Source organism: Ciconia boyciana, chromosome 1 (genome assembly GCF_034638445.1).
Source record: "Ciconia boyciana chromosome 1, ASM3463844v1, whole genome shotgun sequence".
Taxonomy (NCBI): Eukaryota; Metazoa; Chordata; class Aves; order Ciconiiformes; family Ciconiidae; genus Ciconia; species Ciconia boyciana.
The window spans coordinates 24,134,477-24,152,782 of NC_132934.1; the positions used below are offsets into that span (position 1 = coordinate 24,134,477).

General features: G+C 37.4%; 1 protein-coding gene across 1 annotated transcript in view; it reads left to right on the top strand.

The window, feature by feature from the left end:
• The window catches only part of GRM8 (glutamate metabotropic receptor 8), a 341,574-nt gene extending 323,490 nt beyond the window's left edge, over positions 1-18,084 (top strand). The window contains exons 9-10 of the mRNA XM_072868969.1: positions 12,498-12,744; positions 17,875-18,084. Of these exons, the coding sequence (XP_072725070.1) occupies positions 12,498-12,744; positions 17,875-17,924 (297 nt within the window). The 3' untranslated portion in view covers positions 17,925-18,084. The remainder of the gene's footprint in view (positions 1-12,497; positions 12,745-17,874) is intronic.
• The last annotated feature ends 222 nt before the right edge of the window (positions 18,085-18,306 follow it).

Consider the following 18,306-nt stretch of genomic DNA (forward strand, 5'->3'; position numbering starts at 1 on the left):
GTTTCATCCTGCTCCAGACCTAGGTAGGGAATTCACAGTGGCCTTTTGCAATGAATGAAATCTGACCGAAAAACTCTACTGGAGCAGTGTCACAATGAATTACGGAAGAAAAAAACCCAGAGTGACACCAAAGCAAGTAAGCACTCAAGTGAAACCTTTAGAGAGTAACAAGGAGGAAATACTTTTATAATGCACATATTTTTAAGTCTAATTTTGGCCACTTATACTGCAGTTTAGTCAATATCTTTTTCTAAAAGTTCAGAAATTTAATGAAAAAATATTTTTATTAGTTTATACGTTTTGTTCAATTCACCTCTTGGAGTAATTCAGTGTAAATTCATTGAAGTCAAGGGAGCAACCATCAGTGGATTCATCCTGCTGTCATTAAACTTATTCTAACATCAGGAATGGACTCAGCAAACATTTCTAGATAAGGCTAGTACCTGAGTACAGCCTTTGTAAGATTTTTGTTCACCAATTGCAATTGAAATTCGTGCTAAGGGCTGAAGGGACTTGTTTGATTGTTTGTTTTTCTTTTTGTCATTCCATTTTAGCTGCTTCCTTGCTCATTACATTGTTCCCATTAGCATAATGTATTGGTTGTGTTTGCACAACTTTTCCTGCCAAAGGCTGCCCTGCAGTTGTACAGCCATTGGGGTAACCAGCTGTTACTTATTTAAGCCTCCATCATTTTGTATGACAAAGTAACTTAATTATGCCCTGCTTGAAGATGCTAAATAAAATTATCTTCTGAACAAGTGTACTTCACTTAATATTTGTCTCTATCAGGTACTTGAATTCTGACACTTAAGCCACGTGCACTAAATAAAGAAACACATTTTAAAACTAAACCTAGTAGAAAGCTAATTATTACAGAGTTAGAGGTTGTTTTATAGTACTTCTAGAGTATAGTTATCTCTAGCTCAGGTATAATGCATATTTAAAAGACTTCAGAAAACAGAAACTAAAATGTAGTTAATAGCATAATAAACCAGCAATTAAGGTTAATATTTTTCTATATTTTGTGAGTATAGGAAATAGATCTTCAGTCAGCATTGGTCATTTAAAAAAGACAGGATTGTAATACTCTATAAATTTCAAGTCTGGACAAGAAAAAAGATTGCTTTCTACTCAGCAATATATTCTAGTTATAAGAATGTGTCCGTCAACAACAATGATCTCTCTGTGTTATAGCAAAACATTTAGTTTTTATTTTAATTCTGGATTATGAATTAAATCCAAGCCACAATTTTTTCTTTATCCTGGTAACATCTTTCCTTAGTTCTCTGTAAGGCAGATTTCTTTCTTTCCCTTTTTCATCACTAGACAATTATGCATATGAAAGTGACAATTTTGGGGTTGCCAACTGGCTCCTTGAGTTTTGAGTGTTCCAAAATGTCAGATTCCATATTTTCAAATGGATTATAATTGAAGATGTGCCAATTTACATTAATTTATTTTGACTAGTTTTCCACCTGCCACATTTGCTAGTTGATTTAGCCTTAGGGCAAATACAATCTTCATTCAAAGTAGATAGCTGAAGACTGAATTAATAATAAACATATAAAATAAATTTAGCTAAAAATTATAAAAGTGCAAAAAAAAAGATTCTCTAAATTGTGCTGCATCTTATCTAGATGAATTGATCTAAGTTGTGCAAATCAGAATGCATTTGACTAAAGGGGGTTTTAATTTTATAAGTATTTGAAAGGAGTATGAAAGTGATTTGAAGGCTGGACTACATCTCTGGTAGAAAATCTCCAGAAATCTTATGAAAAGAAATATTTTTTATTAAATAAAGTTGGAATTTTTTATTAAGTAAAGCTGAAATTCACTGTTGTGCAGAGTACCCAGCTGCAGCCCAGTAAACATCATTTTTTGTTACTAGGAAAAGTCTACAGGCTTTACATTGACCTGTCAATGTGGGCTTTCAGGATATGTTTTGGCTTGTGTCCTGAGTTTGTGTTAGTTGTGATAACAACTGTCCAGCAGTCAGGAGAGTATTGCCTGACTTGTTTCAGCTTAGCTCTCTGAATAGTGTATATGGTAAAGATCTAACAAGCCTGTGAAGCCACTCAGTAACAAAGTAACTGGGACATAATTTTAATTAATAAGCAGTTAATGGGTGGAGGTAGACTGATTGTAGATGGGAACTCATTTTTAAAAAGATGCAATGTTTTTCATCTGTTAGAATACATGTAAAAGTGGGCCCAAGACTAAGGAGGAGGGAACACCAGCCATCAACATCATGCACCTTCTGGTGAAGGACTTGGGACGCTGGCAACTCAACATAAACTCCCCTTCCCTCTATTCTTCTTGCAGAGGGCTGAATCTGTTGCCTTTAGGAACCAAAGGAGCACGAACAGGGTGTGTACCACTGGAGAAAAGAGTTTGATACTCAGAAGTTCACATATAACAGATTTAGCTACCTCATTAATGAGATTTTCATATTAAATAATTTGAACAGTAAAAGCTAGTATAATTGTAACTGGATTAATAATAATATTTGCTATAGTTTTGATTAGGCTGTTAGGATTTTAATTAGACTAACAATAAATTCTTTGCTTGGTATTTTGCCCATAAGTAGATCTCAAGTATAACACAATATACCATAAAAATCCTACTTCTACATTATGTTGAAGATTCAATTAATGTATAACATAAGAACTACTTTTAAATAATCTCCTTCCTCAGGATTTCCATGCAGCACAGACTTTTTCCAATAAGATTATTTAATATTGACTTTTTTTTTACTGGTATTCAGATATTACTTAGCTTAGCTTTACAAATTGTGAGTACCTACTTTCTACTTGAGCTTTTAGAGTTCAGTACTCTTGAATATCAGGACTGACATACACATTACAGCAGACAGAGTAGAGATCGGTTGTTGGTCAGTGACTGACTACTGTGGCTCTATTTATAGTAAGGCTGATGAGATGAATCGATCACATGGCCCTTTAAAAACCATAATACTGCAATAAATTGTGTACTGTCATATATGCAAGCTGTATGATAGTGTGATATCTAACCTATGAGAAGAAAAAAGAGTCAAATTACCTACTGATATTTTAAAGCACTTTGAAGGTCTGCAAGGCAGTGCCTAGCATTTTCCATGAGACCTGTGTCCTGACGATGGATCACAGTTAAGAAGCAGACTTTAGTTTATTACTGTTCTTAATAAAATGTTGTAATAAATGTTGCAGATGAAGTAAAGCTGAACATTTTTTTATCTTAAAAAATGTTGCTCTTTCCCAATAAGCAGATTTGATAATGCAACACTTGTTTTAGCCTAATCTTCTCCATCTTTTGCCACAAAACAGCATAATTTCTGATGCTGATGTTCTATGATGTTATCTGTAAAGCCACAGACTAGGTCTACAGGGGTTACACATCAACAAAAACCTTTTTCAAATGTATCAGTTACAGAAGAGCTAAAGCATCTGAAATTTGTATACTGAAACAAACAGGAAGAGGAAGGAACAAACCCAAGGAATTAAAACAAGCAAAAAAGCCAATTTTCTAGAATTTTATGGTTAGAGGTGACATTTGCCAATAGAAATGACAACTGCCATTAAGGTTCACCATGTTGAGAAAGTACCATGTTGCTATGAATCCTAGAATCCTAGAATCCTAGAGTCATAGAATCATAGAATCATAGAATGGTTTGGGCTGGAAAGGACCTTTAAAGGTCATCTACTCCAACCCCCTGCCATGGGCAGGGACATCTTTCACTAGATCAGGCTGGTCAAAGCCCCATCCAGCCTGACCTTGAACATTTCCAATGATGGGGCAGCCACAACTTCTCTGTGCAACCTGTTCTAGTGCCTTGCCACCCTCATCGTGAAAAATTATTCCTTATATCCAGTCTAAATCTACCCTCTTTCAGTTTAAAACTGTTGCCCCTTGTGCTGTTGCTATGGGCCTTGGTAAAAAGTTTCTCTGTGTCTCTCTTATAAGCCCCCTTTATACACTGAAAGGCTGCAATAAGGTCTCCCCAGAGCCTTCTCCAGACTGGACAACCCCAACTCTCTTAGCCTCCCTCCATAGGAGAGGTTTTCCACCCCTCTGATCATTTTCATGGCCCTCCTCTGGATCCACTCTAACAGGTCCGTGTCTGTCTTGTACTGGAAACCCCAGAGGTGGATGCAGTACTCCAAGTGGGGTCTCACTAGAGCAGAGTAGAGGGGGAGGATCACCTCCCTCAGCCTGCTGGCCACGCTTGTTATTCAGCCCAGGATATGATAGGCTTTCTGGGCTGCAAGTACACATTTGCTAGCTCATATCCAATTTTTCATCCACCGGTATCCCCAAGTCCTTCTCTGCAGAGCTGCTCTCAATCAGTTCATCCCCTGGTCTGCACGGATGTCTCCTGTGTTGTCGTCTTAGGCTCTATCTAAAATAGTAACTATTAATTGTCAAGACTATTCACAGGCCGTGAAGCCAGTTGCCACAGTCTCACTAGATTTATAACATTAAAATCTCTTAATCTCTTATCAAGAACAGTGTGGGTATATCAACATTACATAGTGGGAATTGTTCCACATTGTGGGCAAACTCCTGGGAAGAGTTTGGGAGAGTGTGAGTTGGTCCAGGCCCAGGCCCACTCATGCTGGGAGTTTTCAGTTTCAGTTTTCAGTTTCAGTTTTCAGCTAACAGTTCAACAGTTTAAAAGGCATAGTGCCCAGGCCTATGCCATAGCATTGTTTCATTGTCTACTATATAGACACAGAGGTGGAGTATTATATTTATATTAGTTGTTCCCCAGCCCTAGAGATCAACTATTCCTCTTTTTAGTTACATTACAATGGTATCCTGATACCCTCTGTGTGACAAGGAATCATGTCTTGTGAGGAAATGAGCTGAAGAAATACACAGAGTTGGACAACCATTACTGGTCCAAGAAGAAGTTGTTCCCAAATGACAGGGCAGACAGCAAAGCCTGATGAACTTAATATCTTCAAATTCCCATTATCTGAGTTTCCGTAGTTGTCTTTGTTTGGGATACAGCTGTCCTACTCTACCTCGGTGGTAAAATAATGTATTGAGAAGTCACTGGAAACTGTTTGGATGAACTAAGGTTAGTTTTAGGCATGTGGTAAAAAAACACTTTGGAGGGAAAACTATACAATGCAAACTTTGCAATGTGCAGTTGTGGAACGTACCATTTCCAATGAGCAGTTGATAACTCTGAGTTCTCTGTATCTACTCACCTTAAAATAATAAATACAGTGCTAAAAAAAGACCTAGTGAAGCCATTCCTTTCTTTGCATAAAATAATTTATGGGTAGAAAGGGAATACTTATAAATATTACAGAAAAGGTCAGAATTAGACTTAGGTGGAAAATCTGAACAGTGAAGTTGTTACCATAATTCAGTTTCTGAAATGCAGGTATATGCATGTTCTACCAAAGCTACAAGCTTTTATAGCTCCTCTTGCATCCAAGCTTTAATGAAAATTCATACTTTTTAAAGCTGGCACACATTTAATTTGAAATCAGTTATTAGATCTTTACTTTCTCTTAAAGTTTCTGAAAGCAACTGAAATGTACAGATAAAAATAAAGAGGATTTGTTTTCTCAGTTTTCTCTGCAATGTACAGAATTACAGCTTATGTTTACTGCTTGAGACAATAACCTAATGAATGTTGTACTTTCATGTTCGTGAAAAGGCTTTGACTTTTTCTCTCAAAACCTCATTTTAATTGGTAGTTTGGTAAGGAAAGCTTTTAAAAGGTTAAAAAATATATATGTTAAGTAGTTTCCTGTGTTTTCTAACTGAAGAAATGTTTGAAGAAGACTCATTCCATGAAGTTTATTTCATACCTGGCAAATAATCTTGTTATATGAGAAAAAAATGACTGACTTGCACCTGTAATGTTTTTCTTCAAGAAAAGATGAATTTTCTTCCCACAGGTCCAGTAAGTATGTCCATAAGTATGTAGTGCACTGAAAGCAATAAAAATCTGTAAGTGTAAGCTTATGGGGGTGGAGGTACTGCAGAGAAGCGTGAATTCTTTTGTTAATTGTTGGCACGTTGCCAGCATTGTTACCTCCCTGTTTATACTCTCCTGGTTTCAAATATATTTGCCTGCAACCACCCTTTTCCATGTTGATTTTTGGTGTGGAGTCCACTGCGTGGTGTTTCTTTCTGATTTGTGAACACAACTGTGAAACCGTAAGTGTTGTCATCCAGTCAACTCTTTAGCAAGCAGCAACACATGAAAAAGCAATTGTAGTGTTATGGCATGTGCATGGCTTTAAAAGAAGAAAGGGATTGTCTTTTTCTAAGCCCTCTAGATTCTGCAGCAGAGGGAGGATGGCTATGAATGCTTTCAGTGTTTTATTGAGACTAAAAAGACTTGTGCTCTCTCCACCACAAACAGAGAGGGATAATTTTTCTGTCTTTCCCAATCTGTGGGATGCCTGTGGATAGATGGCATGTATCTTTATTTTATGACGGATCATTTATCTTCTGGCTATAAATGATCTGGTAAAGCTTCCAACAGCTGGGAATGAAGGCAAGAGTGGAGGGAGGGAATGAGAGCAAAAAACCCTTGCGGGAAACGAAGCTTGCTGCAGTTCTGGCCTTAAAAAGTGAAACCTGCTGAAGGAGCTGAGAAGATTCACATAAGAGACATAAAGTACTTGGTAACAAGGATAAGGGAAAAATTAAATCATGATTCAGTCTTGTGCTCTGTTACTGGCAGTGTGGGACACATACAAGAGTCCCTATCTGAGTATATCTGTCTCAGCAGGATGGTTCAGACTCCAGTGTTTGATACTGAGGCTGTTTCTTTAGCCTGCGGAGAAAGGCACTTCTAAAGGGCAAATTGTATAGAATTAGACAATAAAAGACATTAGACCAGCTGCGTCTTTTTAAACATCCACTTCTCTCTGGAGTGCAAGTAGCTGAGTTGGATCTACACTAGGCACCCTGATAGCTTGAGATGTACCAAGCCTTCCCTCTGTGGCTTAGCGCTTCACTAACCGCTGGACTTGTTCATCTTCTGTGTTAGAACTACTAGCAGTTAGAGAACTTGCACCAAAGTGGAAAACGTAGATTCAATTCACTTAAGAAATCACAATGGACATATCTCCCACCTATCCAGGATTAGGGAACAGGCTGAGTGGGAGGTAACCTCTATTTGACCTATTAAAACTGAGTAGAAAAGAAAAATAAATAGCATGAGAAAACCAGCAATCCTGAAGAAAGCCTGAATATAATCTTACGTGTAAAAGTAAGGGAGGACTCAAACCAAGGAAGCAATGTCAAAAACAAAAGTTGTGACATTACCACTAATTTTTTTTTGTCTAATTAAAGTCATTGCTTTGTGTTGAACTCAAGGCATGGTATGTGCATGACATTGCCTCTGCAAGCACCAAACTGATGGGACACTACTGGGGACTTGGGGGATATTTCAATTCTAAGCAGTGAAGCCTAATTGAGAGGTAAGCATTCAGCTACCTGCACTGGGACAATTCGGTGCACACACCTGCTTTGATGCATATAAATTTTTCAGGTTACCAAGGAAGCAATTCAGTTTCAAGTACTTCCAAACTGAAGAAGCCATCAGAGTATCTGTGTTTTTCTAAAATATCCTTTCTTGGTGGCCCAATATTTCCTGTGTCACATTTTAAGTTTCAAAGTAGAAAGAACGAGATACATAGTCCTAGAATCAATGGTAGAAGATAGAAAATCCCTAAATATCCACACAGCCATTATCTATTTTAGCTGCTAAGACAGTCAGAGGCTATATTACCAAGCTTGTAGGACCCTTCTGATGAGGTGAGGGTCCAGGTAATTTGTGAGACAGACAGATAATATGTCTGAATGGGTACACAGGGTCTAGATCATTTACATGAGACAGTCTGTTGTGAGGGATCCTTTGTCAGTTATGGAGGTGGAAAACAGTACATTAGAAGTCCTGTATCAGTTTTGGTATGGCATTGGGGTGGGGGATGGAGACAGGAAGGTATTTAGGCCTCAAGTTTTTCCCATAGTATAAAGATTTTTTTTTTCTTGTGCTACCATCATTGTAGTTTTCTGTCTTATATCTCTGACTGTCAAGAACAAGGAGAATAGATACAGCAGTCTTTGTTACATCTGTGAAAGGCTTTATTGGACAAAAAGTTTGTAGTTCAGAAGGGATTTTAGTGTGAGGAGTGCTGAAATTCATTTCTGTGTAACCATGAATCGTTGTGAGAAAGGGACCTTTATTCTCCTGTAACTTAGAGTGAGCTACCACTGTGAGACACATGAAAAATTATTCAGACCTCATATCTTATTAAACTGAACTACTTTTGTTGCTCCTTGATTTTTAGAGCAGCTAGTTCTGTAAAAGTTACAGGTAGTTATGTCTCCAGAATAATAAAAGTACCCAGAATGCACAGCCATAAAACATCATTGTTCTCTTGTCAGGGATAAAACAAGGTAAGAGTCAGACAAAAGTCAAACAAAGTGTATGGCATCCTGTTTGCTAGACTTGTGCTTCATCACGCTGCAAGAAGGGGGATTCCAAAAATGGGAAAGATGAGATGCAGGGGATGTTCCTGTCCTAAATAGACTCTCAGCCTGAAAATTACCATTTGAAAAGAGGTAAGGCCTGTTGTGATAGAACGAGGGGTAATGGTTTTAAACTAAAAGAGGGTAGATTCAGACTAGATATAAGGAAGAAATTTTTTACGATTAGGGTGATGAACCACTGGAACAGGTTGCCCAGAGAGGTGGTAGATGCCCCATCCCTGGAAACATTCAAGGCCAGGTTGGACGGGGCTCTGAGCAACCTGATCTAGTTGAAGATGTCCCTGCTCATTGCAGGTGGGTTGGACTAGATGACCTTTAAAGGTCCGTTCCAACCCAAATTATTCTATGATTCTCTGATTCTAATAGGAAAAGGAATCAGACCCAGACTGTCATTGACAAGTCTCCAGCTGAGTATGCAATTGCTTTAGTGTATGGAGTCAGACCGGTGTACACACTACATACAATGTGTACATGTAATGTTCAAAGCCTTCCTCTCAAGGTCTAGCAAGTTTCGTGAAGCCCTTCTTTCTCATTAGCTTCTTTAAAGAGTAAATAGTAAGGGTGATCCATGCAAAGCAGGATCCCTGAGGCTGAAGCTCGCTAAAGACTATATTCACTATTTGAAAACTGTTCTGTCAGAAAATTCCCAGTTCATTCCAGTTTTAATGTTTCAATAATTATAATGGCTCATTCAAAACCACAGCAATCATTAGAAATAAATCCCACTGCATATGCACGGTAATCTGCAACGTGAAACTCTCTGTGATTTGGATTTTTTAAAATAGGCTGTTGTGCTGGTCATTTCAAATAAATCCACAGAAAATGCATTAGATGTAATGATATAGCTCACGCAAAATACCTGCACTAAGTGCATTGAAATCCATGGACCTTTATTATTTCAGTGAATGCATGACCAGATTTAGAGTTGATTCACTTATGAAGCTTATTTGAATGTAAACCTTCAGGCAGACATGTTTTCTCTTTAGTATTTGTAAAAGTTTGGCACTATGGGACTTCTTATCACAAAAAAGGTCATTGAGATCTACCATAATGCATGTATTTGTTGCTAATATGACTAGTACTATTACATGATGTGGTTTAGCCCCAGTCGGCAATTAAGTACCACACAGCTGCTCGCTCACCCTCCCCCCTGGTGGGATGGGGGAGAGAATCAGAAGAGCAAAAGTAAGAAAACTCGTGGGTTGAGATAAGAACAGTTTAATAATTGGAACACTTAAAAAAAAAATTGTAATGAGAAGGAAAACAACAAAAGAGAGAGAGGAACAAAACCCGGGAAAAAAACAAGTGATACAACCGCTCACCACCTATCGACTGGTGCCCAGCCAGTCCCTGAGCAGAGATCGCTGCCCCCTGGCCAACTCCCCCCCAGTTTCTATTCGGAGCATGACACCATATGGTATGGAATAGCCCTTTGGCCAGTTTGGCTGTGCCCCCTCCCAGCTTCTTGTGCACCTGGCAGAGCATGGGAAGCTGAAAAGTCCTTGTCTAGTGTAAGCACTACTTAGCAACAACTAAAACATCAGTGTGTTATCAATATTATTCTTATACTAAAATCCAAAACACAGCACTATACCAGCTACTAGGAAGAAAATTAACTCTATCCCAGCTGAAACCAGGACACATGAATGTATGTATTTTACCCTGTAACATCCAGAGGTTCTTTATCCTTTTTTATCGTCTAACTCTTATACTGAACCATGAGAGAAAGATGAGTCTTATCGCTTGGGTACTTGATAAGGTCTTAAAAATATATATATTTAAGTGCCAGGCATTGTTACAGATTCCATGGGTAAGGCTCAGCTAGCCACTTATCTGCCATGAGTTGGATTTTAAAAAATGGTAAGGCTTCCAAAAAGGACTTTTTACATTTAATGGAATTTTCATATGCATTACAATTTGTTAAAGGTATTACTTGCATTGATTTCAGTTTTGTAAATCCCATTAGGAAATATATGCACCTTTAGGAACCAAAATACTTTTGTTTTTGGACACCACTTAATGCAATGCTTAACCCTAAAAGCCACTGCTGTACCAGTTTAATTGGAGATCAGCCAGTTTGGTTCAGAGAGAAATGGATATGTCATTGGTGCGGTTTGCATGTGAATGTGCATCTGCACAGAGGCCCTTCCACAGAAGTCTGAAAACAACTGCTTATTAATGTAACCGTGTGAGGTTTTCATTAGAAGCGTTCATGCAAAATGTAGGTCAAGCTCCTCTTTCAGGCGCACCACTGCCATTTTGGAGATTGAAAGGAATGGAATTATTTCACTGGAGTAAGAAAAAAACAGTATTGTATATATTTCCTGATGTATTGTCTTGAAACGAAGGAAGGTGTTGCTCCTATAACTTTCCTCAGCACAACAGGAAGGAAATCCTGATTGTCTTTTGAGTCTGGTGCTGTCCCTGAAAGCAGGTTCAGCTTCTTACAAATTTTGAAGCATTGTCAGTGTCTTCCAAAAGAGTAGATTGGGCTGTCCCTCATTTTATGGTAATATTTGGCAGTTTTCTGTACAATTATACAGATACTTTGCAAGGTGGTTCAGAGTGACAGTCCATGCTTCCAAAATATATTTGTCACATTTCTCACCTAACATTGCTTTAAGTGAGAGCATAGTTTATTTGTGCTCTCTAAGGAGAAAGTATCTAATGGAAAAACTTTGTAAACTGAAAGACATTAAAAAATGTTCAACTATGATAGTGACTGCACACCAGTTTATTATATCGCTACTTTTCTGCCAAGGGCCAAGTTACCCAAGGGCACTTAATAAAAACAGATGATCTGAAGCTGACATTGCAGACAGACTTACTACCTTATCTCCAGGTTAATATGATAGTATTGGCTAGTGCTTAAAATCATGCCTGACAACAGTGTCAGTGAATCCTCTGCCAAGGCAATGAACAGGTTTTACTTCAGTATCTTTTTCAGTATAACAACATGGCTACTGAGAAATTTCCTACTCAGTTTAGCAATCCACACAAAATTGTAAAGTAAAATTGTTGTCTTATAAAATGTCTAATAAAATATAATTTTCTAAGAAAAAATAAATGTTGAGCAGAACTACAATTAGTATTTCTAATATACTCTCTGCTGAATACTTCTCCAGACAGGAACTTCTCTGCTGTTCTTATGGAGTGGTCATTGTCATTTTCTTTTATGGGACTATGGAAGACCAAAGTTCCATTCTTTTTGTAGATGGTAACAAACAATAGACAGAGTCACTCAGAAATATCAGATTTTTCCTTTGTATCTGTAGGGGACTGAGGTCCTTTCTGATCTGATTTTCTGATTTCTTAGTTAAGATTGTGACATATTAATATATTTATTGTGTGCCAACAGAGCATTGTGACTACAATTCAACGGTAAGGTGGAAATGTTAAAAACCACCACCACCAACAACAAAACCCCCCCAAAACCTCAAGAATATTCAAGCTTCACCTCAGAGAAACTGATTTTTTTTTCCAAGCTTGAAACTCAAAGAGTATATCTAAGATTTAATTAGATATTGCATTATGCCTGCTGTTGGTTGAACCATGCCACACACACTACTGAGTCACTACATGGAATATTGTTGTAGAGGCTTCTGTATATTAAAGTAGATGATACAAGGCTAACCCTCTTGTCACTCCTCTTTTCCTGTACGGACATATTTGTTTATTTTCTGAAAATGTGATTGCTACAGCATCTTGATTACTTTTATGGGAATGAAGTTTAATAAATATTATGTTGTTTCTACCACCTACTCTTAAGGTTAAAAAACCAACATGAAACAGACATACTTGACTATAGTTAAAGGCAACCAAAGTCAAGGGTCCTTCTGATGTATGTACAGAAAAGGAAGAGTGTTATTGGTTCCCTGTCGACCTAGTATTTTTAAGTTAATTACTTTATTTTCCTTCTTGTATTAAATCAATATAACAATGATTTTTATGTTGTTGTTTCTTTCCTTCCCCAGATGTACATCCAGACAACAACACTTACTGTCTCCATGAGTTTAAGTGCTTCTGTGTCTCTGGGAATGCTCTATATGCCCAAGGTTTATATTATCATTTTTCATCCAGAGCAGAATGTTCAAAAACGGAAGCGGAGCTTCAAGGCTGTAGTAACAGCTGCCACAATGCAAAGCAAACTGACCCAAAAAGGAAATGACAGACCAAATGGCGAGGTCAAAACTGAACTGTGTGAAAGTCTTGAAACCAACAGTAAGTCATCTGTAGACTTTCCCATGGTCAAGAGTGGCAGCACTTCCTAATAGATGTACGTTCACAAGAATGCACTTTCTTTTAATAATAAACTTTTTTTTTTCTTGCTTGTTCTGCATGAATCCAGAGATGTGTTAGAATTCATGTACTGCTGAATGCAGGAATACCTAGAGTTGTTTGAAACAAATTGTCTTTCACAGGAGCCTAGTAAAAAAAAAAAGCGCAAGCAGATTTTGGAAAGCCACATCTTTTATAATGAGCTGTTTTAGCTAGTACCAATTTGATGTGTTGTGCATTGCTGTGCCAGTTGTAGTATGTCCTGACAGTTCACGAGGTGTATTTATGGTCATCATTATATATTCAAAATTCAAAGGCTGTTGAAAAAAATATAATGAAAACAGTTAACATTGTTTTTATTTTGCAGTTAGAAATGGAAGTGAAAATAATGCTTTTTAACTTTCCACCTTAACTTAATATTTGTTGACTTGTTCATTTGTCATAACTCATGAAGACTAATGCTTCCCAGAGCAATGCTTCCCATCCAGGTTTTTGTTGTGGTCTTACTCATCTTGGTACAAAATCATGATAATTCATATATAGCTTAATCATTACATGTTCTGATATGTCATGGGTTAGTAATGGGAAAAAGTTCTTTCCCATGTCAGAAAAGTTAATGAATCTTTCACGTCTCTAAATTGCTCTGGTATAGAAGAGAACAGAGATTATAGCTCCCATTCCACCACGTGCCATACAGTCTTATAAATTGGACTTCACAATAACCAAATATGAGTAGAGCCAGCAACTTTAGCCCCAGAGCTTAATAGTAAAGGAGAATCGGTTTCTATTGAGGAGTTAGAGGTCACATGGGATGGACAGCAACTGTTACAGTTAAAGACAAATTTTTCAGTCATTTTACTGCAAATGAGGGGGTTTTATTTTTTATTATTTTTTTTATAATGTTGAAAGGAGACTGAACAGTACTATTTTGCTTGAGTACATTCAGACAAGTCAGTACCAAGTTTGCAGAAAAATATTGTACTTATTTCAGCAACCCCCCACTGAATTCAATCAGAGTTTGCTAGATTGAAGACTATATAAAAATAGTCCATAAGTTTACTATACCATAGGTGCTGACGCATGGAGGATACTGAGCGCAAACCAATTTACTTGAAAAACTCATGACCCTTCAAAATGTGTAAATCTGCTAGATTGAGCTATGGGTTCATACAGCTTCAGATTATGGCATATAACAAAGGACAAAAGGAGAAAGGCAATGAAATTCCTTGTGGATCAAATAATAGCATGGAAATATGAAGAACTCAATACTTTCTCAAATCTTCAGAAGTCACCAAAAGAAATTTCAGAGGGGAAAGAGAGGTGGATTTTGCTGAGTTTGCAAAATTGTAAACTTCTGAGGAGGGAGGGATTCCACAGTAGGGTGAGAAAGAGTGTTAAGAAGAAAGTCTTGAGTATCTGATGTTTGTCTACTGTATGTACTTAAGAAATGCTGTGCCTGGTATTCCTTAAAGTATGATTATGCATAATTCATGGAAACAGCTGCTATTGGAAGCAAGTCTGCTTCTCCGGTAGTATGAGATATGCAGGGTAATGCTTATTTACTGTGCTTTAAACATGATTTTAACAGTAGCACATCTATATAATTCTGAGCTCACTAGGAGTATATCCTGACTAGGCTTTGATCCAGGCATCATAATGTTTCATAGGCAAAAATTCAGAGTCAAGTTACTTGCACTCCAGAGAACTATCCTTATATAATTGAGCTCTTGGCCTCAAGATGGGTTTCTTTCTTCCCTAAAATTGTTCTGTACCATTTGGATTTTATCAGCTTCCCTCTTTTCTGCCAAGATAGTTATTGTCAAAACTTTTGGAGGTTCCTGTGAATTATCAGTGCACAATGCTATGCAAGTCTTTTTCACTAGGTTGATAGTAACAACCTCTCAATATTGCAAAATTTCTTCTTGCACTGACTCCATGTGAGGTAGATCTTTCTTTTCAGTGACAGTATATGAAGCTGATCGCAAAAAATCAGGCCATTCCTAGTATACCACAAGTGGGTAGTAAGTGTTTCCCACCATTTCCCAGGCACAAATAGTGGTAAGGATAACGATGCTCATAACTAGGTGAGAAATAAGATGAAACAGTCAGGTAATTCCTTTTGCTTCCCATCCAGAGACAACTCTGCTCTGTCTGGTTTGTCCTAGTCCATGTAACAGACTTTATTCCATGTTGTCCCCTGTGTGAATATAGTCATGGTTTTTTGTGGAAATACATTCATATTCAGTGGAAAACAAATTGTAACTGGGAAACAGAATGAAAAAAAAATATCCAGATGCAATTACAGAAGGTGTAACAATGACGAGTACTTTAAATGCATGTAGGTCAGATCACAATAATCATTCTAAATTGCTTTAGATCCTCTTTTATTTTATTCTTTTTCTTTTTGTAGTAAATGTAGCTAGAAAAGAGTGTTCATTCCCAGAAATATTTTGAGCCAAGTCTGTTACTTTTTCTGGCCATCTATGCTTGCCAAATGTGGTTCATGTCATTACTATGAAATGCTAACAGTCTTAAAGAGCAGGACACCAGCTGCTGAAGCTTTCACATCCCCAGACAGGAACTGTAGGCTTATTACAGGGAACTATAAAGACACTTACAATATTTATCAAGTAAAAAGCATTGTTTGGAGATGAGATTAGTTTTAATACATTTAGAACTACTATCTACACTAGCTTCCTGTGCTATCATTTTTTAAAGTAACACTCAGAACTCAACAGGATATTTTTTGTTTCTTGATCGGTCCTAGATTAATTCTGTCAAAACTAAGTCTCAGATATACAACAAAGTTACAGCAAATTAACAAGTTACTCTAAATCAGCTGAGGTGTAGTAGCTACTTATTTTTGTATTTTGAGCTTCTTGCAAATGTCCTCACATAATTCAGCTTACTGAGTTGTGATAAATCCGATTATGTTATTGCTGTGGGCTAAAAACATACACATGAAAAGTTATTATAGAACTCAGCTGATACAGGGTAATGTGGTAAGCTAGCTTAACCTGATCACGTATTTGAGTTTATTTTCAGGGCGAGGGAAAAAAATAAGCTCTGCTCCCTCCGTCCTTTTGTTCCCAAGTGTGCAGAGTTTGCAGATGTGCATGTATTTGTTATTTCTTAGCTGGGAACAAAATCTTTTTATGCTCTAAGGAACTTGGTGCCATTTCAGCAGTCCTGCATTATTTTCAGAAGGAACTTAACAGGCCAAAGGAAAAATAGAATCCTCTCAGAAATCCAGCTGCGGGAGCATGGGAGAGTTCAGATGGGAGCAGAACATCCCATCTGAAAGATCTGAAAGATGTAAATGAGGTTATATTTGCTTCAAGTGTCCCAATACATGCAAATAAAGCTATTTCATGTCGGTGCTGGAACACTGTGATTGATTATGTGAAAGACTTGCTTAGTGTGCCAAAAGCAATCCTTTCGTCAACTAGCTCTTCCAGACACAAAGTACTGGAGCTACCTGTACAAGTGGAATTAAAAAATGTTAAGTTTTGCAGCTTCTTTTTGATTATTCATTCTTATATATACATTCTTAGGGAACAAAAATTATAGTGATATGTGAATTATAATGGTCTGGGTCTGTTGTGTCTTACAAAATGGCATATGCAATATTAGAATCAAATTGCTCAGAAACCCAAAGAAAACATAAAGAAAAAGCAAGCAGCAAACTTTGTTATTTGTACTACCTAGTGTTATTTTGCAGCAATTTTAGTGATCTTTGATTTAGTTTAATCTTTGGTGCAGGAGAGAGAAACTGTCATTTCTTGGTTTCTGTAGTCTGTTCTTCCCAGATCATTGCATTGTTGGGCTGGATTTAGGAGTTAGCATGAAGAATCCTTTTCCTATCTACCTCAGCTGTTCCCACCAGATTCTATATAGAAAAAAGAAATTGAACGAAGGTATAGGAATAGAATTAAGATCTTTGAATCTATAGACCAGACAACTTTTGTGCCATCAAATGATTTTCATCCTGCCAGCTGCAGTGTTCACTATCATAAGCAGAACATGTCTGTAGCAGACAATATAAAACATATTTGGGAAGACAAATTCCTCTTTATGCAGTGTGACATAGACCTTATTACAGAGATGAAAAAGAGACTCAGTCCCTCAGCAGTCTGATTTGCCATGTACCCAACTGATTTAAAATTAAGGAGCTGCCTGTGAGACCTGATGTCACCACTTTCTTCTTCCCATCACTCCATTAACACAACAGTGGAGACTTGGGCCATGTTTTTTACAACAAAGGAGTAAGATATAAGGCTAGAAGCTGGCACAAACTTCCACATAAGATTCACAGTTGTTCACTTTTACAATAGTAAAGGTGTTTAACTTTCTCAGTATATTGCCTCATTCTGAACAAGGGGTATCAGCTTTGCCCAAAGGAAGAAATGATCAGCTGACCATCAACATAAGGAGACCATAATAGCATGGCAGCTCTAAAATACAGCTTAGGCTCTCATAAGTGTTTGTGCTGGGTCACTTATATGCAGATGTTTTGTGTCTGAAGGCTCTCCAGAGAATATATGCTGTAGGCACTAGCTACTCAGTTTTGCTAACTTGGAGAGATTTTTCCCATGTTAGGCTTTGCTCCTTTCAAGGAGCATAAGCCTCCTTCTAGATGGACAACCCACCACTAGCTGCAAAGTTGTCTTCAACCAGTAGAAGAGAGAGAAAAATCCAAGCTCTAAATTAAAAAACATCTATACAGAAATCAGCCAAAATAATACCAGACAAATAGTATGTTGAAGTTCTGTTACGAGTATGCTAAAACCACTCATTATTGTTTCTCTCTATTGACCTCTGTTTCCCCAAGTCATAAACAAAATAAGTTATCATCAGGAACACAGAACTTACGATCCAACTTACTCACCGCCTATATACATGCATAAACTTTCTTACTTTAATCCATGAACATGGGCCATGTTATTTGGAAATATAGTTGGACACCATCTAGGTTCAAATGCTAAATATGTTTTTTTTCTCCTCTGTTGATTCTAAAAATCCTGAACTTTGTTTTTTGTTGTTGTTTTTTGTTTTTGGTTTTTTGATTTACAGCCTCTTCTACCAAGACAACTTATGTCAGTTACAGCAATCAGGCAAACTGAGCAGGGATGAAATTCACTGGAAGACCTGCAGGATGGGATCTTGCAAACAAAGACTTTAGCACCACCAGAATTCAGTCTTGGAAATATCAGTAGACTACATTCAAACCAATAGTCAGTCTCCCAGAGGACAAGGATTAAACAAGAGGCAAAAGGCAAACAGAGACAAGGGAAGGAAAAGTCCAGTTTTATATCATAGAGACAGTGTCAAGCTTCTGAACTGTTCACTCACAAAAGGAAGCAAATCACAAAAGGAAAAAAATGTTAGCTTGTGAAAAAAAATGCTGTTGAAATAAATCATGTCTGATGTTATATTTGTAAGTACTTTTTTGTGATTGTGACAATTTCCTTTCCTGTCCTACATTGTTCAACTCGTTAAAGAAGA